Raw genomic sequence first — 22,771 nt, forward strand, 5'->3', positions numbered from 1 at the left:
TGTGTGTACTTTCAGGACCAACATTATTCAATTAAATATTCTCTTATTTCTCCAAATACAGCTTCAGACTTCATGTTGTCATCTGCAGTAGCAAGTAACTAGACTGTGCATGTAGTCTCTGTACATAAAAAAATACAAGTGGTTGAAATTGGGGAATTTCAACAAAAACATTAATTATTCTTATTTCCTCTATTTAGTTAAAAGATAATTTGCACAATTTCTGGATGTTCATTGTATAGGAGGGAAGTCCATTTGAATGCAGCATCTCATGACTTGTATGAAGTAAAAATGTCAGTACGAAACACTGATTGTCAGGAAATATCGTCACTGGTGAAATGCAGCTAAATTTGCCAGATTTTATTACAAGATATTTCATAAATGAGATAACAGAATTAGAATTTAATATAGAATTGCCTGCAAGATTCTACGTGGATGTTAACCAGGTGGTGTCTACAGAGCAGCAAGATGTTAATGGTTCCTGAACAAACTAGTTTTATTTTTATGATTACATTCTGAAATTGAAATTTTTAAATTAGAAAAAAGGTCAAGGTCGCTGGGAAAGTGAATTGCTGCCAAATTGTGTTTTAAGACAGCATTTTAAATCAGAAGCATTCTTACAGTTGTTAATATTCCCTTCTTTTGTATAACTTTAGTAGTTTTTCAGAATTTAATGCTTACCAGTGTAACTAAAAGTGTGTTATCTTAGGGGATGTACCAAACTTTTCAGATACGGTATTTGAAAATCCTGACTTTCTTAAGGTTTTGATTTGATGAACTAGTAAAATAGTTCCTTTTAAATATGCATATAAACCTTAATCTTTAGTAGGATTAAGTACATGATTTTCTTTCCAAGAATGGATTGCAATGCTGTGAGAAGCAAATATAGATTTAATTTTGATTTTAAGTGCTTTGTAACTTGGAACAAATTTTCAGAGTTTGTAAATTCAGAAGTAACAAGTACGATTTAACAAGGTAAAGTAACCATTTTGTGTAAAGAATGGGTAGTAGAAGCAAAGAAGTGTTCTGGTGTAGGTTTTTCTGCCTAGCTATAAGGGTCACACTCATTTCAAAGCAATGAGCTCACCAGTAAAGTACCACAAGGATATGTGGGTAGGGTATGCAACCTATTTATTCATAGATGATCTAGTCTAAGACAGTAAATTGGTGGCATAACTGCTGATGATTGTTGATTAGGCTACGTTACCTAATACAGCAAAAATGAAGACTTATTCTGAAGAACTGCAAAACCTTACAAGTAGGCAGGTGAAAAGACATATAGTTAAGTATAAAGTGACATGTGGCAAAAACCATGTTAGGTTTACTTATGTAGTGATGGGCTATGAGCTGACCAGTCAGTAATGAAATACTGGGCTTATGTAGTTCTATGAAAACTTAAAGCTTGGTGTTCACTGGTGGTTAGAAGAGCACTCTAAAAACTACTAGGAAGGGAATAGAGAACAGAATAGTGAATGTTAGCCTGTGACTTAAACCCATGATATCATTGTATGTTTAATTTTATGCACAGTTCTTGTTCCCTTGTCTCAAAAAGGATAAGACCTGGTACAAGCAAAGATACAGAAGAGCAAAGCTTTGTGGCTTCTGTAATTTCCAGTTGAGTGATACCCCTACTTCACTTCTGCCCTTATTTGCATTCCTCTCGTGTTCTGCTTCTCATATTTTTCCTTCCCATAATTAGGAGCATATAGCTGGGAGATGTGACGCTGTCCAAGTGATGGGCAGACAGTTTAATGCTTAAGGTGGGAGTCAATTAGGAATGTAGACATGCTCTTATATGAGATAGCTTAGGTAAGAATGACAGGAGGGAAGAAAGTTACTTGTATTTGTAATAAATTCTTGATGCCAGGTGTATTTATCCTTAGTGTTCTAAGGTTTAACTACCATGTCAAACAAAGAAATAGTTTGTCAAAGGAAATAAAAATCCTGTAGGGCTTTATCAGGCCACTCCAATACTGTCAGCTGTTGAATAATTAAGAAAAGAAAAAAGGCTCCTGTGGCTCAGATTGTTTTTCCATTTATTATGTCATAGTCTTGCCACTGAGTCTCAAGGTCTAGACTCATATTTTGTTAACAAGGCAAAGGTTATGCAAATGTATTCCAAGTATCAGTAGCAGCAGGTCTGTCAAAGCAACAATTATGCACAATCTTGAGCAAGCTCTCTCCATGAATAGAGCACTTTAGAGTGCCAGAATTTGCAATGTGGAAAAGTATTGTGTAAATTTGCTTTGTTAGCTAAAGAAAATTTAACAATAGTTTCATTTATTATTCAGTTCTGCAGGGAGGAAAAAGATGCTTTTTACATGCTGTATGTCTGTGTTTTTATAACAGTCTTAAATGTAAATCAAATTGTAATAGGAGTCATTTTAAAACAGTTGAACATGTGGGTTGTAGGTAGGAGTAGCCTTTTGACAGTTCATTGCATGTTGCTTTTTAAATCATCAGTGTACATTCTGTTAACTTCAAGTTCATGTTTTATATCCAGATAAATATGTCAAAAAATTAAACCTTTTATTCAGCTAATGAATGAATACCGTTGGAAGTTGGATAGCTATATTCTAATCTTGGAAACTGACTACAAGATTATTTTGCACTTTCTTCGTAATCCTTTGTTTATGAACAGATCACTATGTATTTCTGAAATTACAAGTTTAGAAGAGAAAGCACTGAACACTGTAAAAATTCAACTTTCTTTGCCTGAAAAATAATGTACTTGATCTGAGATTGTTATGTGTAAAAAAAAAAAAAAAAAAAAAAAAAAAAAAAAAAAAAAAAAAAAAATTCCTTCTTCATTAATATCCATATTATGCAGAGAGTAGTTAATTACTGATTTAGGTAAGGTAGAAACAGATTCAGACAGCACAAACCAAAATGTTGCAGGGAAGGAAAGCAGTTAGTAGAGAAAGTACACTTTTTTGTTCCTTTAACATACAGGAGAGACAAGTTCTTGTCTTTTGAAACTGTAATGTTTCATATATGCTATTTTGGTCATTATACATAGCTGATCACAACTGATGAGTGATTGATCAGTAAAGCTGGTTGGTAAATCTGTTTGTGTACCTTGTCCCCAGTCTGAAACCCTGAATATAATATCAGATTCCTCTGAGACTGCGTGTTAACGCTGGGAAGAAGATGACGTGATCTGCTCATTCCCTGCATGTTGAAAAAATGTATCTGCAATGATTGTTGCTACAGATTTTAGTATTCTTATATTCATGGACTGAAAAATGTGTATACACAGCTGTTAAGTTTCTGATGTCAATTTGTACTTTTCAACTTGCTGATGTATATCCAGAATTTCTTTCTGTATTCTACAGGGTTTTGGCAACTGAATTAAACAGAACTTTTCCTCCTTCTAAGGCCAGTAGCAACATTTCTTCTGGGTTCAATGAAACACCATTGTGTCTTTAATGAAAGTATGAATTTATATGTGGGTCATTGGGGAATGGAGAGGAGATTTTTACAAAGATATCTTTTAAGATGCTAGTATAGAAAGAATAAGGAAATAATGCATAAGATTTATCAACTCTAAGGAAAGTTGCTTTACTACCTTTTCTTACAGTGAAAGATAAACTTAGAAATAGAACTTGAATAATGAGATGAACATTCACCCTTAAAAAGTAATTGTGCAAACTGTCAGCAGAAATGCTGCAAGACCATCAAAATTTCTTGCAGTAATTGTTAAAGCAATAGTTATTAGGAGAGCTGAAGTAACGGGCAGATTCATTGACATATGTAATATAGACATACTGGATCTGATGGGGCAGCGTAGTGTGGTTTCATTGGCTGTGGATATTACTGCGTAAGTCTCTGCTTGCTTCAGAACTATGCTGTAGCCTGTCTGCTTCCACTCGTGGCTGAATGGAGGTAGAACCATGTGTGGTTCTGCTTGCAAAACCAAAGCCATCCTGAAGTGGTGTAGTGGGGCATTCCTCCGTCAGTAGAGACCATAAATCCTTCTGTGATTTGCGTCCTTTTTTTTTTTTTCCCCCCAATTATTCCTCTCAACTCTTTGATTTCCATGATCATGGAAAATGAGCATTTTTGTAAAATGCATCTGGTGGTTTTGCCACCTGATTCACCGTTTTGCCCAGCAAATTGTTCTCTGCTCTGTTGTCTTTATTTGTGCTGCATTGTGTTCCCTGGAGGTTGTGTGAGAACAGGAGAGGGAATGCAAACCAGTACAAAAAGAGCCAGAAGCGTAAAGAAAGCTGGTCAGCTTTAAAGTTAAAATCAGTGATGATAAAGCTGAGGGTCACAATGAATGTTTGGTAGACCTGAGATGATGATACGGGTATTCAGCTGTTCTTGCATTATGTCCCCTGAACCTTGTAAAACTAGACTGTCCTATTGCTGTGAAAGCTAAACTAACATATACCTCAAACGAAAATCCCCAGATGGGGCAATGTAAAGTCAGAGAAATGTTTATGATTCTTCTGATGGGTGGTGCCTTACCCTTTGAGCTGTCAAGTCTCGTGAATGAAAAGCAAATCATTCTAATGGCTTGGTTTTCTTGACACATCTGAATGATGACAGCATGTTACATATTTTACATATATTATGTAATAAAGGTGGCATGCATAACAATGTTATGTATTTTATAACAAAGTTTTTAACTCCGGCTAGCTGCAAATTGCATAAAATAATATAATTTGTTCTTATTACTCAGCAAAACTTTGTGTTACTGAGGAAACTTAATAATACATTTTCTCAAATATTGGTGAGGCATATAATGTTGAAATTTGCCTCAATAATCACTAGTCTTACTCTATTAGTCATCCATTTGCCCAGAAAGAAATTACCTCCTTAATCTGTAATTTAGCCAGAGAGGAACATTGTTCATTAAGAACTTAAATTTTCATGGTTTTTCTGACAGGATTGAACATACCTGCTATGAAAGATGTGTAATATGGTAAGATTTCTGATGTACTCTATGGAAATGATCTTTGATATTTGTGCTTTTGATTAAATAATTATATCTTTTCCTTTAGTTGAAACAGTGTTTACAGTTCCTTCAATTTAGAACAGTAGTTTTTACTGAAATTGTATTTGTGTTAGTGGACAGAATAGTGGAATGCATACTTTATATTAAAGTAAAAATGAACATTAAAATAATGAGCAATCTGTTTTGAGCCATCCTGAAATTTCTTACAGGTATGCTTGAGAGGTTGTTAGAAACAGTTTTTGGTGCTTGGAATCAATGAGACGCGAGGAACAAAGGAGAGCATCGTTTTACAGAATCTGTAGTGGAATAAGAAGGAGAGGAAGTTTTGCTGAAAGCTACAGGAGAACAATTAAAGCAGGAAATAACTAGTTTCATAAGGGTTTGTATAAGACAGAAGACAGGCAATTGACAAGAGGAGACAGAGAAAGGCAAGTGTTTTCACTGTTGGGATAGTAGGTCTGACAGTGTAAGATGTTCAGTGTTCTACAGCTTAATACAAAAAGGAGGGTTTGTTTGGTGTGATGTCTTCAAGTTATGTGGAAAGAAGTATTTAACTTTTAGAATGTATGCATACCTTTTAAGTGTTCCGTACTCTTAAGTGGGAGTACATGGTACATAAATGTTTACCAGTTCATAAATACTTAAAATGACATTTCTGTGATCTTAACACACAGAATAAAATTATGATTATAGCCCTTAAATTTGAAAATGTGAACTTACTTGGTTCTGTGGAAATTGCTTCTTACATATGCTTCTTCCTGTTTTCAGGTCTTTGTTAATCAGTGGCTGAGATTTGGGGTTGTATTTTTGTAGCACAAAACCCAGCCTAGACTAGAACTGTTAGTTCTCAAATAGATATATGTGCTTTTTCCAGAGCTGTAATTAATTTTTTGTAAAACTAGGAATGTAATGACAAGGTTGGTTTGTAAGTTGATAGATGTTATAATTTTTATTTTTTTTTCTTTGCAAACTGAAAACTGCCAATTTCCCATTTGTCAAAGGTCATTTAAAATTTTTTACAGAATACTCAGATACGTTTTTTGGGAGGGGTGTTGCACTGAGGCAGAGTAACGCTCACAACAATTTCCAGGTAGGATGCTGAAAGTTCCAGGGATTTACAACTGGAGTACTTTGTGGTTTGCTTCTAGGTGTGCCTGGCACAGTGCCGCTGTGAGTGAAAGTCGCAGCTATCTGACAGCTGCTGAGAGACCTAGGTGAAGTGAGTCAATGACATCAAACCAGGTCTGTACCAATATCCTCATTACAGCTGGTGCTAATTGGCACCACTGTTGGCAGTCGCGGTGGAGTCACTGAATCAAACAAAGCACCAGATTGGTCTCCTCGTTTGATGTGCGTTGGCAAGAGTTAGCTGAAAAACTTTTTTTTTTTTTTCCCCCAGTTCTCTCAAAGAAACCGTTTATTCTGGTTGAGTAGAAGGTAGTTTTCACTGTTGACAAGGGATCATCACTTCCCGACTTTCTATGTATTCATACATAGAATTTGTAAGGGGAGCAATGGTGGAAGACTAAAAGCAAGTATTGTTATATATACATAAAAAATGCTGAAGGACCATGAAAACATAATCGTACTTTTCTGGGAAATTACTTGAATGATTGATGTCACAGCGACCTCTGTGACAATGGAGAGAAACTAGATAAGGGAAAAGATTTTTCTGTTTTTTTGTAGAAGCTATATTCATGCTTTACTTTTTTCCTGTGCACATCCCTCTCAGCTGAGTAAAATAAAAAAGAAATATTTTTATAAAGCATTGTAGAATACCAGAGGTTAACTGAAAGCAGAAGAGCCTGAAATACATTAAGAGACTTCGAACTCTTTCTCATTCTGCTCTTTCATGTAATTCAGAAGTGTGGATCCAATGCTGTCTGTGAGACTTACTATGCTATGTGTCATAGTATAGTATAATAAAATACTGTGTTATGACCTGAACAAAGGGTTCTGAACCCAAGATTCTGTGTTATTTTCCAACTGTAGCAAACAGTACAAGAATTCTGCAAGCTCTTAAGGTTCTTGCGCAATAAAATCTATTAAGGCCCCAACAACATATGTAGCAGCTGAAATAACTTTTTATTATTTTTAAAATTGGCTAGATTGTCTGTGTTTGCAGTGTTCTTTTAAAATCTTGAATATTTTTTTTCTTGGAGAATGTCAAAATTAATAGGGAGTGAGCATGTTGAATGTTTTGAGAAGTTAGAGGTTGCTTGACTGTAGCAGTTGGGAATTTGTCAAAAATTACCATGCTATTACTGCACATGCACACAAGCCGAATGAGAGCTAAACATATGACAGGTATTGTCTGCTTTTTTACATTCTCAGACCATAATCTCTGAAACTGGCTTAGCTTTCTACATAGGTATCTTCAAGTCATTCAGTATTAAACCCTGCAAATCTTACTTCTCCATTTACAAGAGAGGGGCTAAAAGCTCTTCACAGTTGTTTTATGTTTCTAAAATATTCTGAGTATGTAAAGTGCTGTTCAAGTACTAAGTTTAAATATTTTCTCTTAAGCAAGACAATTGGATTTAGTTAGATTGTAACCTTCGAAGATCACCTAAAATGGTTAAAATGCTCTCTATGTGACCCTTTGTACTCTTAACAGCTTTTGATGGTATCCCCAAGACCCGCCTAAAACCTCCATTCAATCTTGGTCTGTAATGTTTGATACGTTCTCTCTTCTCAGACTTTTTGGAACTATAAGCTTGGCTGTTTTATTTGGTATTTATATTGGTTTACCTTTCCTGCTTTTTCCACTAAGCCCTGTTTTTGCGATATATTAAGACAGAAAGGGTCATAGACAGATTTTCACACTTGGTAAGTATGGTCATGGAACGTAAATCCTCTAATGCCCAAAGAAAACATTGAAACACTGAAAAAGAAAGCAAAAAGAATTTCTACATACCTGGGGAGAGCAGAAATCATGTGACTGTAGGAAATAAACATTTTTAGCATAGGGTACACAGTTTTTTATTACTTATTTGAGGTTATTCTGGAAACAGGATTTACAGATGATGTAAAGAAAAATCTGAAGGCAGAAGGAATTGAGGCTAAATTAAGCATTTTTAGAGAAAATCATGTGTGTAACAGGCAGTTATTATTTGAACATAGGCGTAAAGAATAGTAGACAAGGGAAGAGTTTTATTATGTTCTAATAAATGCTTCTGAATGCTTGGTAAAATATTTTTCTTTAAATAAATGTGTCATGCTCATAATCTAATAGATTAGTCCTTGTCATCACTATCATCATTGTTACTATCCTATCGAAAAAAGAGTGGATATTTGTATTTTCTTTCATAAGGTAATAAATCTTTCATAGCTGTGTACTTGGTTTGATTAATTGAAATGTATGAGATACCCAAGATGCTTAAAATTGTTTCTTCTAGTCCACAAAGAAACAGGAATTCAGAGAACTGGCCTGAACACTTTAATATAGTCGTCATAATCTCATGAAAAGCATCTGTTTTTAGTAAAGATTTGTATTCACCAAGACACCTATATCCACTATTGATACACAAAATGCAGTGTATAACAAACAGATTATATACAGAAGCTATAATTTCACACAGCTGAAAGGCTGACATCAAAATGTCAATCTAATTTTTTCAGTCTTTTTTTATTTGCAAACTCCAAAACGTTTTCCAGCTGAAGCATCTCTCTACCAAAGAGTAAATTTCAACTTACTTCAAATATACTTATTTTTTAACTACCTTTTCCTAATCACAAAGGGTTGGCAGACCACAAATCAAAGGCCACTGTCCCCAACATCTTAGCCATCTGCATACTTATGACTTGTTTAAAGAAACATAATCAAATTTCTAGCAAGTTATAAATATAGTTCAGAATAATTTTTCAGATTGGTTGGTAGCACAGTACAGTGCTAGTTCATAGCTGCTGACGTGGATTAGTGCCTGCTGGGGGAACTAGACAAAGGCAATTTATAATTTTTTCCAGCTCTCATTTATTTTCATCTCCCACATACGGAATTTTAAAGTTCATTCGTTTGCACAAGTTGTAAAGTTAGAAACGCTGCCCAGTTGGACAAAGTGGTACAGATTTTCAAGAAAATTCCTCTCATTATGTTGAGGGGAAATACAATCTCAAAGCTATAACTATATAGCTTAAATTGGTTTAAATATGTTAAGTGGATCGTTGTGCTTTTCAGGAACTGTCAGTTCTTATTAAGCTGAATAGTTGTATTTAATTATGTGCTGGACAGTAATCAATCAAAAATGCGTATGTGTGATCATGATATCCCTCATGAAATCTGTTCATTCAAGGTATTTCCCAATTTTTTTGCTATGTTAAATAGGTTGATTCATTCTGCTCTAATGAGGATACCATTGTGTAGCTAAATGTTCTTCCGTATGGTTGCGTTCATAACGTCTTCCTTTTAATGGAGCTTTTTTTCTCTCTCTCTCTCTTTTTTTGTTAATCTTGGTAGCATTTTCTCACCCCAATTGGATGGGTGCAAAAAAGGTTCTGATTCCCCATTTGTACGCTATTTTAAAACCGTGGCCACTGGAGCTGAGTAAATTGTGTCATAGTGCTAGCTGTCTTGATGTTAAACTGACCTGAAAGAAGGATTAGACTTAAGCTGAAAAGTTTTCTTTTCAAAATTACTATAATGCTGAAGTGTCGAAAGATACATGGGCAGCTGTCCTTTTGTAGCTGAAACAGTTAAAGGAGGTGCTCTCTCAATCCATGCACTGCTGCCCACGTAACTTAGACGAAGTTATATGAGTTAACCTAGTGGACTTTGTAATAATGTGAATGCTAATCAATGGGGCTGAAGAGCAGTTATCCAAACTGTAATCAAAACTCAGATGTGGAGGCAGTGGCTTCTTGCTAGGGGCAGAAATATATTGCATTTTGGAGGTACTGCTTAAAAATCCAGCAACATGTTGGTTAATCTTTTTAAATCTGTGAAATTCATTGAGATTTTGAGACAGAGATGAAATAAATTATTTAATTGTAAGTCACCTTATATATAAGCAAGAATCAAAAGTCCATGTTTAGACACCCAAGAAAGCATTGGGCACCTCGGAGATGTCGTCATCTCCCTTGCTGTGCCACTTCCCCTTCCCAGTATGGGAGTATTAAGCAAGAACCACCTTAAATCTAAGAAAGAAGAATGCTAAGCACAAAAATGCATGTAAAACTCTACTCTCCCCCGTGATTAGGTGCCTGAATCCAAACCACACTGAAGTATTTTATCTGCTTATGATCCAGTGCGCCTCATTTGCCCAATTATTTTTGAAATGGCAAATACCACTAAAAAGAAAGATGTTTATCCCATGGCAGGAACCCAGGATTTTTTTCCTGGCAGGTAAGTATTAGCCACAAGGCTGTGCAGTCGTGTTCCATCTTGTCTGCTTCTCCTCTAGGGCTGAGAACCGTTCGTTCTTTTCTGCACTTTGGCCTCACTTGACTAAGGGCCCTGCTCAGCACAGCAGGTAACTTGGTGATCAGGGCACTCCCGCTGAACATTCCTGCTGAATGTGAAAGGTGTCCCTTTGAGTTCCTGTGTGTTGAAAAAATGAAATTTTAGTCATGTTTCCATTTCTTTGAGATCAAGCAGGAAGGGAGTGAAGAGTTAAAGAAGCTGAAGTAGCCGCTGATGGGTGGGTTGGACCAGTTTTCAATGTTTATGTATGAAAAGTACTTAAACTACTACTTTAGGATTAGCCCTATTGCTTCTGAGACAAGTGAGTGCTGCTATCTAATGCCTGCTATACAAGGTGAAGACACTGCACTGTTAAAATTGAGGCTATTTATTTGTTATTTTCTTACAGGAAACAGATTCGAGCTCTTCTAGGACAGTTTAGCCAGTCAGAGGCTTTGTTAATCTCCTCTGGAGTTGAGCCAGGGACTCTAGATGGAGTCCTCTTGGATGCTGGCTGTTCTTCTATGCAATTTGATACACCTGAAAGAGGTTTTTCCCTGCAGAAGGATGGACCTTTAGACATGAGAATGGATTGTGACAGGTACCTGCTAATAAAATATTTCTCCTTGAAAAGCAAAAACTGTGTGCTTAGCAGCCCCCGTGCATTTCACTTCCCCTTAAATTGAAGAATTCTCACCATCAAACCGCATCTAATTTTGCACGAGTATACTGTCTGGTTTTTGCCGCAAAGCTTTTTTCGATCTCAATACTTAAACCCTAGTTATCGCCTTTTCCTTCTTTGAAATAAGAGGGAAGTTCCAGTGATGAGTAATTAAACCAGTAACATTTTTGTTAACTATACCATTAAAATTTTACATTTTTGCAGTGTAGGGTGTAGAGTCACAGGGGCATCTCACTTTCAGAGGCCTGTCTTCTCCCTGTTGTTTCCGCAGTTTCCCAGACTGTACTTGATCTGCAGGCTCACAACCCCTTACTGCAGTCCCTTTCCTTTTCTTGCCACACTTACTTTTTGTGGAGCCTTCACTTGAGCACATTCAGTTGCTCCCTCAGGAAAGGAGCAACTCCCTCTTCTCTGCAATGGGCATCTGACCCAGTTACTTCTCTCTAAAAGGAACGTAATATAAAATAAATAAATAAAATCCCATCCATGATATCCGCCAATTGAAATCAGATAGCGACATTGCTTTTAACACACTAGTATAATGTTGTCTTTCATGCCCGTAGATTTATTGTAAGCTTTTCTTAGCAATATTATAAGCTTCCTTTCACATTGTGTAGGAGGCACATCAGGCTTACTTGTCAAGTTAACAATTACTAAATAAATCGCCTCTATTTAAATTATTAGAATTGGTGTTTAGTACATTCAAGAGCATGAACATCAATGGTGGAATGATAATTCCTACTTACGTAGCAGTTTTCATCTTCAAACAACCCAATATATTTGTGTAGCATTGAGCTTTTTACATGAACAACCAAAGATCTCTGTTGTATAGATGATGGCAGTAATTGCATAATGCATTACTGGGAGAATGAAAATTTTTGCTTTATGTTTTGATGAATCTGTAGTCTTAAGAAATGTCATTTTATCTTTCATTGCTCACATAGAGCCGATAGGAAGCCTCAGTTTCTAAGGAATTATCTTAACACATTAATGTTAAGTCTTAACACAGCAAATTTCGTGATACTCGCTTTTTCCAGTTTTGTGTAAAAAGCTTACGTGATCTTCCTGGGATTCAGCCCTCAGATTTCAGGAATCTGAACTCCAGGCATATATTTGCATCATGAGAATATATACATGGAACAGGAGCATAAGAACAAAGGATACCTGTGGCATAACAAAAGCCTGACACTTACACTACAGTTGTTGCTATGATACTACTTGCCTCTGATTTCTAAGTTTTGTTATCTTTTGTAAGATACTGCAGGAGAGTGATAAATGCCTGAAAAACATTCTGCACATTCATGTCTTTGTAGAAGAGAATTTATTAAGTAGGTTGTGTGTTTTCTCTGATTAGTAAACCCATATATGATGTTCATAAAATACCTTGATCTATTTCAATAGCAAAATGACAGAGATTTAAAAAAAATAAATGTGTGGCTTATACTGTTTATATTGTAATAATTCCTGTCATTTATAATATTAGGTCGTTTCTATTATCTCAAAACAGTATTTGGATATAAATTCTTATGCTTTTTAGTGAAAAGTAAAGTTAAATTATTTTCATGAGCAATTGTTTTCATAGCAGGAGATGTGAAAGAAAAGATCCCTGAAATCCGTTCTGACAGAAAACAACATATAATGCAAGGTGACTAAAATGAACCCATAAGGGGCAAGTTTATATTCTAAAGCTGGCTAAATAAAAATTCACGCAGCATTTCCATCTTAACATGATACTGAAATGTATTTATTCTTGTCAACTCATTGAGTATAGTTTATTATAATACTTGGAAGTTTCAGCAGTTCTAATTGATGTTAAGGAACAAACTCCATTTAAAGTAGCAAGAAAAAGGATTTAAAAGGTGCAAGCTATAACTGTTTTCATAGGTTTGCTGTTTCTTATTTGAAAACCTCAAAGGCACTTGTATGCAGTGTGTGTGTTTGACTTTATGTCTCAATGCTATGAAGCTTCACCTCTTGTCAATGAAAACTGACGTCAGTGAACTAATTGGCTCTTCTTGTGCGTAGGTACCCTGACATGCCCACTGCTGCTGATGTTGTGAATGCTTTAGATCAACAGGCGCTTGCGTCCATCCTGAGAACATATGGGGAGGAGAGGCACGCCAAGAAAATCGCTTCAGCCATCGTTCAGGCACGCAGCATATACCCCATCACCAGAACTCAGCAGCTTGCAAGCATTGTTGCAGGTACCCTCATTAATTCTTCACAGTGGCTGAGGAGAAAAAATATTAATCCCCAAAGTCCCAGAGGGATCTATTTGTACTTGAAATCATGCAGGATCTAATCCTGCCTATTCTGTTCTGATGTCAGCGCTCTCTTTTTTCTTTTTTTTAAGCTCCCACTTTTTATATTGTAGTTTGATGATTAGTTTAATAATAGATTTTACATGAAGTGATTTATCATTTTGCCAACCAAGTTGAAACACAGAATGACAGCAGCCTAGGGAATTCTTTATCCCAGCTATTGATAAGCCTTCAAATATCAGATACGTCATATACCTCTCTTAGTTTTAAATTTCTACATTTTAATATTTTGAGGGGAAGTACTATGGCAGTTTCCAATTATGAATGAAATGAGATCATTTCTGCCTGCTTAAAGAATCAGGAAGCAAAAAGTAAAGCAATACATGGCTTGCTTCGCCTTGTGAATGCCAACTAGATCAGCCTGAAGCGACTATTGAAACACTTCATCTTACTTGCTCTTCACTGTAAACAACTTGAACAAAATGTAGTTAGGCAGGAACTGTGCTCACATCAAGAACCTTCATGTTAATGTTCTCAAGTGAAAATTTTCAAGGAAAAATGTAAGACACAAATCCTGTTCATTAACATTATAATATGCAATGTTGGGGTATTTTTATTTTTTTTAACCAAGAAATGAAAATTACTGGATCTTGTCAAAAATAACTCTAAACTGCTGACTCCTTTGAATGTAGACCTTTAAAATGGCTATCCAGATTTAACATTTGCTGAAGAATAGTGCTAGTCCTGAAGACTTTTAAAAAATATATTGTATTTTTTAATATAATATAATATAAAAATATAAAATTTGTATTACTTAAACTGGAAGTTTAAGGGACTTACTTTTAATGACCAACAAACAAATTGAAAGGTTTGGATTTGTGTAAGTCAGGATACTTGAGCAAAATGTCTGGTCAACCAAGGCCCAAAATTTAGTTGATGTGATTAAAGGACCTGAAGACATTGCTTGCTGTTGTAAGCCCCTGCTGTAAATATAGTGAATGTGAGGAACAAACAATCTTATAAAACCAGAGAGATAAAATACTATGAGTCTCTTACAAAACTTGAAGAATTACATTTTTCATATAGTCATTGTCATCAACATCACCAACTAATAATTTAGTTTTTTGTCACATATGTATCATGCTTTTTGAAAAACTGTTGATTAAAACAGTGTGCCATTATTGAGATTGAAGCAACCATATTGCTATGCTAGAGATGTAGTGTGTTGTAGGCTGTAAACAAGCAACTCGGTAACTTCTGAAATAATTTTGTGCATTAGCTTGAACTAAGAAAATAAAAATACTAGTGCATAAAAGACAGTGATTGAAGATCCCTTCATGTTTGTGTTGCATGTGAGTCATCACTTAATGGTCACTTTCTGTGACAATGAAAAGGATTTTTTGTTCTTGCTTTAAACTCTCTGCCATATTTGAAGAGCAGCTTGATAAGTGAATCAGGTATGCATCAGATAGTATACATGCCAAAGACAATGAATCCAGCACATATCTGCCAAGACAGTAAATATGTATGTTTTGTGTGCTTTTTTTTGAAGTATGCAAGTACTTAAAACAATTTTAGGACTGTTACACTGATCCCTGTTTGGGTAGAACTTCTTCCGATTTTAATTTGATTCCTCCGGTAAAGGAGCACAATGGTGGATCCTATTAGTTTTTGAACTGATTATGCCTTAAGAAAATTCCTGGTAACTGTAATATATTTTGTTTAATTTATCATCTATCGTCAATATATATTCTTATGCAAAATGATATCCATGAAGTTATTGAGGTAAGCCAGAGTTAAAGTGCCAGAGACCACAGCTACAGGATCCTCTTGGTGGCACAGCACAAAAAGACCCATGACTAATTCAGGACTTTACCAGAGTAAATTCTATGACGTATTAGTTAAATGTCAAGTCCTTTAAAAAAAAAATAATTAGGATAATAAAATCTTGAATTTTAGATTTTGTAGACTCTATACAAGCATGTTTATCTCTCCAGAAGAGGATTAATTTTTTTGCGTAGTAAGGAGCCAGAAAACAAGCAAAAAATCTAGCCAATGAGGCTGGGTATTTGTCTCTTTTTCTGTTGGTGTCAGTATGTGATAATTCATGTATAGTCCGTATTTCTTTCACATGTTATAGATTACTGTGGCTTCAGATTTTCTAGAACTCCAAAGTTTTGCATTAAGGTCCAGCTGATAACCAGAATCCCAGTGAATCTAGATTTGGGCTAGCCTGAAATTGGAAAATTTCATTTCTGTTTGTAGAATGCTAGACTTCTGGTCTTTCCTACCACCCTCCAAAAGGTTAGAACGTGTATTGCTGTTGCTAATTGATTGGGAGATAAGAGTGAAGGATGTAATTAAAAACCAAACGAACAAACCAGCTCCACAACAGTTACAGAACAATCAGACTTTTCTAAAGTTTGTATTAGCAAGAGTTATAATTTTAAGGTATGGCTGGGAAAAAATACATAAATGGATTTGTATGTCAAGATTGCCTGCAACAGCTTGGGGCTAACTCAAGTATCTGAGTGATTTCTTGCTCTCCTTGGTTCCAGTTCAAGAAAATAATTCCTTCTATTTCTTGACATAGAGCCTGAAAGTTCTCTCTCTACATACTGTGCCAATGAATGAGGTCCTACAAAAAATGCTAAAAAAAGTTTGGCTTTTTTTGTTTTTCTAAATATTGTCCACAAGGCTTCTGATCCATTTAAATAAGGAGATCTCTGTGAGCTATGGAGTCTGGAGTTTACATGGGAAGAAGGTGGAGTTTTCTGTTCAGTCATGTGAACTTCACCTCTTCTTGCAGCACAATCAAACTCCACTCACCGTTTATAATTTTCACACAGCTATCTGCAGTGATGAACGCTCTGTAAATACTAAAGATCAGTAGTTCTCAACTGAAGGTCTGTGAATAGATGTGTGGAAGTTGATTAAGAAACACTTCCTGATGGCTTTTGCTGTAGCTCATTGAGTTGTTTGGAAACAATAGGTTTAACTCGATGTGCAGGAAAACTGGTTAAAAATAGTGAAATCTTTAGAATGTAATTTTAGTATGCTTTTTCCGTACAACTAGTGATCTGCTTTTATTTCTTTTCAGTGAGTAATATTCCTTGTTATCCATTAGGTTTTGTTCAAAATTTGATTTTTCTCAGTGTCATTTAGATGTGTAATCTATTAATAGATCATTTTGAGATCATGTAATCATTTGGACTTAACGTGAAAGGAATTGATGATGATGAGATATTAAAGAAATTTGAAAAGTTTAAAAAGAACTTTAATGGGTAAAGCCAGTCTCATTCAGATTGGTTCACATTTATAGACTTTATCAGTTTGGAATTTGTAATATTGCCTGAATTTCAGATGGGTGAGAATTAACGCTGTACTGAGGGAGCCTAGACAAAAGGACATTAGTTGCGTCACAGAAACTTATTAAATGCAATGCTAATTCAACAGACGGATTCCTGCAAACAGGTGCACGATCTGAATTAATTTTTAAACTCTCCCATTCTCATACACTCTGGGGACTTTAATAGTTCATATTGACAGGCACAGCACGTTGCTAATTTCATTCACAAGCTTTAAAATTTCAATGCATTTCAACATGTGAATCTATTAGATTTTTAAAAGTGTAAGTAGCGTCAGGGCATCCCAAAACTAAAAATGATAATTTCTCTCACTGGGATTTCAAACCAGTCATCTAGCCAGAAGCGTGGTGTTTTTATGAATGAAATTCATTTTACAAGCTTCCCATACAGATTTTTTTTTTATACTTTTGTACATTGTGCAGCCTGTTACCAGGAAGGATTTTCTTTTAGTGTCATGGTAATTGGAGGGGGCTGGGTAAGAGATTTTGTGCCTTAGCAGAAAGCACAAATAGGTTTTTATTTAACTATACCAGAGGACTAAGAGTGGGGTAGGAAAATTTTTCCCCCTGGACCATAGATCAAACTCTACTGCCTTTACTAAAAAGCTGAAGGCCAGTGTGACAGAAATCACTACCACAGATTACATGTATTAGTTAATCCCAGTCTCTGAAGACAGACCAATAAGTCTTTGAACTTGGAAATGGGTTGATTTTGGTTTTAGTTTGGGGAGTTTTGGTTGCATAAAGCTGCAAAGTGGCTGCATTTCTTTACCAGTTTCCTGAATATTAGTATTCTGTACCATTATACATGACCTGCAGTGCTGTTTGTGCATGTTCATCTGAGGCATGTAAGGTTGTATTATACTTACAGAATATATCTGGGTTTTAAATTATTTTTCTGCAGTGTGTGATAAATTAATTCACAGTAATAAATTAATGTCACAGTTAATCGTCATAGAAGATTATTGTAGGAAGACACTGCACTCAACAAGCATGGCAGGACAAATCGAAGAACTTTCCAAAGACCTTTTAATGTCCTAGTTGTGCTGGTAGCCTGAGTATCTAATTTCTTTTGTTTATTCAGTATTGCAATTGCAAAATAGCGGTGTTCATGATCAGACTACTAAAAATCCGGCCAGATATCAGCATGTCATGTCTATTTAGATTTTTACAAAAACAGTTTTGAAGTAGATCTTTATATCATCCTTATTTTTTCAGATAAGTAAAAGATATTTTGGTGACATAGGAGATAAAGCTTCCAGTATTTTACTAAAATTCCAGTGAGATTGGCTGTGGAAATTTGAACAAAGGATCTCATTTTAGGCTTCTGTTCTTATGGTTCGGTCCCAATCAAGAAGCACAGTCAGTTTTGTACCTAAATTACATGCTGTACTCTTATGGGTTGGCTTCATTTTTATCTGTGATACTTTTGGAAGCTGAAATACTCTTAGAATATCAGAAATGGATCATCCCCAGAAAACCAGCAGTATTTTTAGAAAATACTTAGACTGCTAAAATATCATAGTTAAAAATTCTGGATCTGCTTTGAGAGGTGAACACCAGCTCTGGGTAGTAACAGCCCAAAATTGAAAATATAAAACTGGTGCTCTTCAAGTCACAGCAGTAAATTGTTCAGCAAGGAGCAGGAATAATACAGGTAGAAGCAACAAAATGCACCCTGTTTTCTAACCCACTAGCTTGTTAATAGCTAAGATTTTGTAAGGGAACAGTGCTTTTTCATTCCAGTTACAACTGTTTTCGTAGAGTGAACATGGCAGCAGTGGGCTTGGTTTTGGATGGGGGGAGGGGAAGAGTGAGGTATGTTTTCAGTGGTTTTAAAAGTAGGCTTAGAAAAAGAGATAGATTTGTTGTGTGAGATCTTTTACAAAACCAGTATTTTCTTATTCAAGAGACCATGGCTTCTTGGAATTCAAAAGATACCTGGGTATCTGATGTTTCAACTTCAAATTCCATTGAAGAAAAATGCTATTACGACTGAAACCTAAGACAGGTCTTACGGAGAATACGAAGCTATGTATATTTAGTCACTTAGCGCATGCTATGGAAACGTGCGTGTCCTATGGTGTTTTTGGATACATTACATGCTGATTTTAAACCCTGCTGTTTCATTTAATAACTATTCAAGAGTTCTGAGCATACTACTAGTGTTTGTAGCTGTTTACCGTTTAAAGAAAATTGTTTATTTTGCTCCGCACAGCATTCCTTTATGTTACGCATTAAGAGACAGTTTTCTTCACACACAAATGGCAGTCGATGGCTGTTTTAAGGATTCCATTTTCAAATAATCTATTTTTAGGTATGTAAAGAAATACGGAAACAGATACTGTGCCAGGTATTACAAGCGTGGTGTCAATTGGTTTCTTGGGATATCTTACCTTCTGCAATTTTGAGTTCCCCTTTTAGTTCAGCTCTTTCATCAAAACAGGCTTTGTGACTCTGACAATGAGGGTATATATTCTTTTTATGATTTATAGAAAGTATAGAACGTGGTGTTCTCGAAGACAGAAATTATATTAGCTAGCTAGTGTAACTTTTTCTCGAGTTTGTAAGCGATGGAGGAGCCTAGCTCCTGCAGGTTATATCTATTTACTCTGTTTCATGAAACAGAGTTTAAAGCCACAAATTCTTGTACAGTAGTTTGCGTTGGGAGAAGTTGATCCTGTTGCCACTTTCTGTGTCGAAGGATTCCGACTATAGGAATAGGAAACAGCTACAGTGGGTCTTTTCAGTTAATTCAGGAACTGTTAGCATTAGAGTCAGAGGAGGTAGGGAATGTAGCTGGGAAAATTGAGTATGCAGAAACGCATCTTAGATACATGGCATACATGATAATAACTTTGTTAATGATTGAATTTTTAAATCCCATTATGGGCCTCTCCCTTTGCTGATGACTGATGATCTCTTGTGTGTTTGTGATGCCAAACACTTACGTTTTCTGACATAAGTAAAATCTTACCTTTAAAACTCTCAAGAATTCCACTAACAAATTATTTTGTGCCAACATACTGGATTATGATATCTCTGTTAAATTTTTTTCAATCACCTGTGTAAATGTGAATTTAGTCAACTTGCTTCAGAGGTACCATATTCCCTTCTTTTACTCCACTACGTAGAATATAAATTACTTGATTATGAACTGCATTTACTTCAAACCCATTGCTCTATTATGTGGTAGTTTAGCACTGGCATGGAATTAAGGCATTTTAATACATACATACCAGCTGTATTGCCTTATCTCTAATGGGCCCTCTTTGGAAAAATAATTCTTTCCAGTTATGCGCTAGCATTATTCATTCAATTTATCTTTACCAGACTCCTGCGCTCACTTACATAATAGATTATAAGTTCACTCAGGTTTCACAGATCTTGTAAGACTCTTGCACTTTAGTCCCTTTTGATCCATCAAATCTGGCTTCTCTAGCTTTTTGCTCTATACTCAGATAATGAAGATTCAAGCCTAAAATATATTAAATAATGATATATTAAAGTTTCTATCAAAATTTCAGTCTCTACAGAGACTTGTATAACTCATAAGAATTTTGGAGAAAGGAAGAGGGAGTTTTGTGCAGCTAGTAAAAATTATTTAATCTGGTGATTTTTCATCCAACAAATTCATACGTTGACATGTTCTGCTGTATAGGCACATGAAAAAGCAACAGCATCAGCTGCATTTTCTGAATTTCTCAAGGTATTTCAGTGAACATTTGAAGAAGCACAGGTGTAGTGGTCAACAATTTTTATCCCCAAACAAAGATGCCTCTTTTAAGCTTTAAGTAATTCATTAAAAGATACTTATCACAGGTAGACGTTGTCTTCATCTTATCTCTGCCTGTGAATAGACGCATAATTATCTAGAAGGCAACAGTTAAAATTGTGTCCATTGTATATTAAATTTTTTTTTGCCTTAAAAGCATAAAACAAACCACCACAAATACTGAACTGACATTGACTACACTGAGCTGTAAAGTGAGACTTATCTAGCCCATCTTCATTTTTTTCCTTGTCTTGGTTTCAGCCATCATTTTGTATTTTAGCTTTGTGAAGCATTTGGGGAAGGAATTTCTAAGAAAGATTCTAGGAAAAAACACTCAACTGCAAGCCAGCTCAGTTTAATAGCGTTTACTTTCAGAAATGTGAATTCAAAGCAGAAAATAAAGATATATTATAAAGAAGGAATCTCACCACTCAGGGTTCAGTTGTAAGTATGCTTTCCTTTAAAGTCATAATGCATGAGTGGATTAATGTCAGGATAGCAATGTAGAAATATTAAGATATTAACATATACCTTTTAAAATTTGACAGGTGCTTTTCCAGCATCAGCACTGTATGCACGAAAAGACTTGCTTCAGAGACCTACGCATGTTGCTACCAAAACTTTTCAAGGCCTGCGAATATTTGTAAATGATGAGCTCCATGAACTCTTTATAGGGCTGAAGACAGCTGAGAAGTTTCTAAAACCTGGAGGTCGCCTTGTAGCCCTCTCCTTTCATTCACTAGAAGATCGTATTATCAAACGTTTTCTTCATGGAATAGACATGACAGAAAAGTACAATCTTGGCTCAAGGCAGAAGATAAGACAGGCACTGAAAAATTGCTCCAAAGAAGATGATACACAAGAATTTCCCAGTGGAAAATCCAACTCAAAGTGGATTTTCATACAGAAAAAAGTTCTCACGCCCCAGGCCAAGGATATTCAAACAAACCCAAGAGGAAGGTCGGCCAAGCTAAGAGCTGCTATCAAACTCTAAAACAAAATATATGATTATATAATTGTATAATTTCCTTAAATTTTGTTTTCCAGAAGGCTAACTGGACAGATAGTATCAAACTGAAAAAATAAAATGAAGGCTGTTAGAAAACATTTATTTCTTAACTTTGTGCTTCTTTTTAATTAGGATGTAGTGTAGAGCATCAAAAGGTAAAATAAATGTAGCTAGGTGGGTGCAACTAATTATAAAAGAAAAGATATTTTATAAGCCCTGGTTTTTATTCTCTTTTTTAAAAAATTACAGTTTTGGTGTATTTAGAGTATTTCCTTTAGATTAAATACAAAACCCTGACATTAAGTCTGAATTCAGTAGCTGATTGAGACAGACACATTTTTATGGGGGTGGATTTCACACACCTAAGTCAGATGGCTGGTTTAGTCTAGAGTAAGTTTAAACTAACCTAAGAATTCATGATATATAAGTCTCTGTATCTCAATTGACTTGTTGTGTGAACGCCTGTCGACAAGAGCTAGTTTTTAAATAAATTGATATCAGTATGTAATGTTCTATCCTGGAATTTGTAAACGGGCTCTTACCTTTTTTAAAAATAAGTAAACATTTCCTTCTGAGTGATCAACTGGTTATTTAATGTTTATGGATTCTAAATAATAAATGTATCTTGGGGAAAAAAGATACTTAAAAGACCACTGTTTGCCCTTGAACACTACAAGCAAGCAGTCAGATTTGTACTTGATCATTTGAATTTCTTCCTGCGGCCCTAACTTCTGTGCACGGATCCAGTACAACTTTTAGGTGTTGATGGAATTATAATTAACTCATCAAAAAAGGAGTATTGTGGGTCTTATGAAGTAGTCTCCTTTGCTGGTGATCATTTACTAAGAGGTGCTACATAGGTAAGTATTGAATTATTTTATAAAAGGCCCACTGTAACACTAGTTTCCTATTTGGATGCTGTACTAGGAGTAGAACATGTAACATAATTTATTTTTTAGTAAGTTAATATGAATTGGATTTAGCTTTGGGTTTATATTTTATCTTAAATCAGAAAATAGTGTAAGTTTCAACTTCTTTGACCTCTGACTCATCTCTTCAGGAAAAAAAGTCCTTATTTGGATAATTAAATCGATAGCAGGATTTCATTTGTGATGAACCTGAAACTTGCCTGGTACAATAAAAAAATGCAATTTCTGACTCTGAGCTAAATGATTACTAGCTTCTGGAAGAGAACTGACTGGATCATTCTGGACTTGATTTTCATCAAGCGTCCTCTTTATGTTGATGTAAATGATTACTTCGTGGGAGTTTTTTGGGTCATATTGACACAAGTTGAAATTTAGGTTCACTGTCTATAA

At 35.4% G+C, this 22,771-nt stretch overlaps 1 protein-coding gene across 1 annotated transcript in view; it reads left to right on the forward strand.

Annotated features, from left to right (window-relative positions):
• METTL15 (methyltransferase like 15) overlaps positions 1 to 22,022 on the forward strand; it is a 102,139-nt gene extending 80,117 nt beyond the window's left edge. The window contains exons 4-6 of the mRNA XM_050897718.1: positions 10,768 to 10,959; positions 13,066 to 13,244; positions 20,992 to 22,022. Of these exons, the coding sequence (XP_050753675.1) occupies positions 10,768 to 10,959; positions 13,066 to 13,244; positions 20,992 to 21,437 (817 nt within the window). The 3' untranslated portion in view covers positions 21,438 to 22,022. The remainder of the gene's footprint in view (positions 1 to 10,767; positions 10,960 to 13,065; positions 13,245 to 20,991) is intronic.
• Positions 22,023 to 22,771: the final 749 nt, after the last annotated feature.

This window comes from Gymnogyps californianus, chromosome 5, assembly GCF_018139145.2.
Source record: "Gymnogyps californianus isolate 813 chromosome 5, ASM1813914v2, whole genome shotgun sequence".
NCBI classification, from domain to species: Eukaryota; Metazoa; Chordata; class Aves; order Accipitriformes; family Cathartidae; genus Gymnogyps; species Gymnogyps californianus.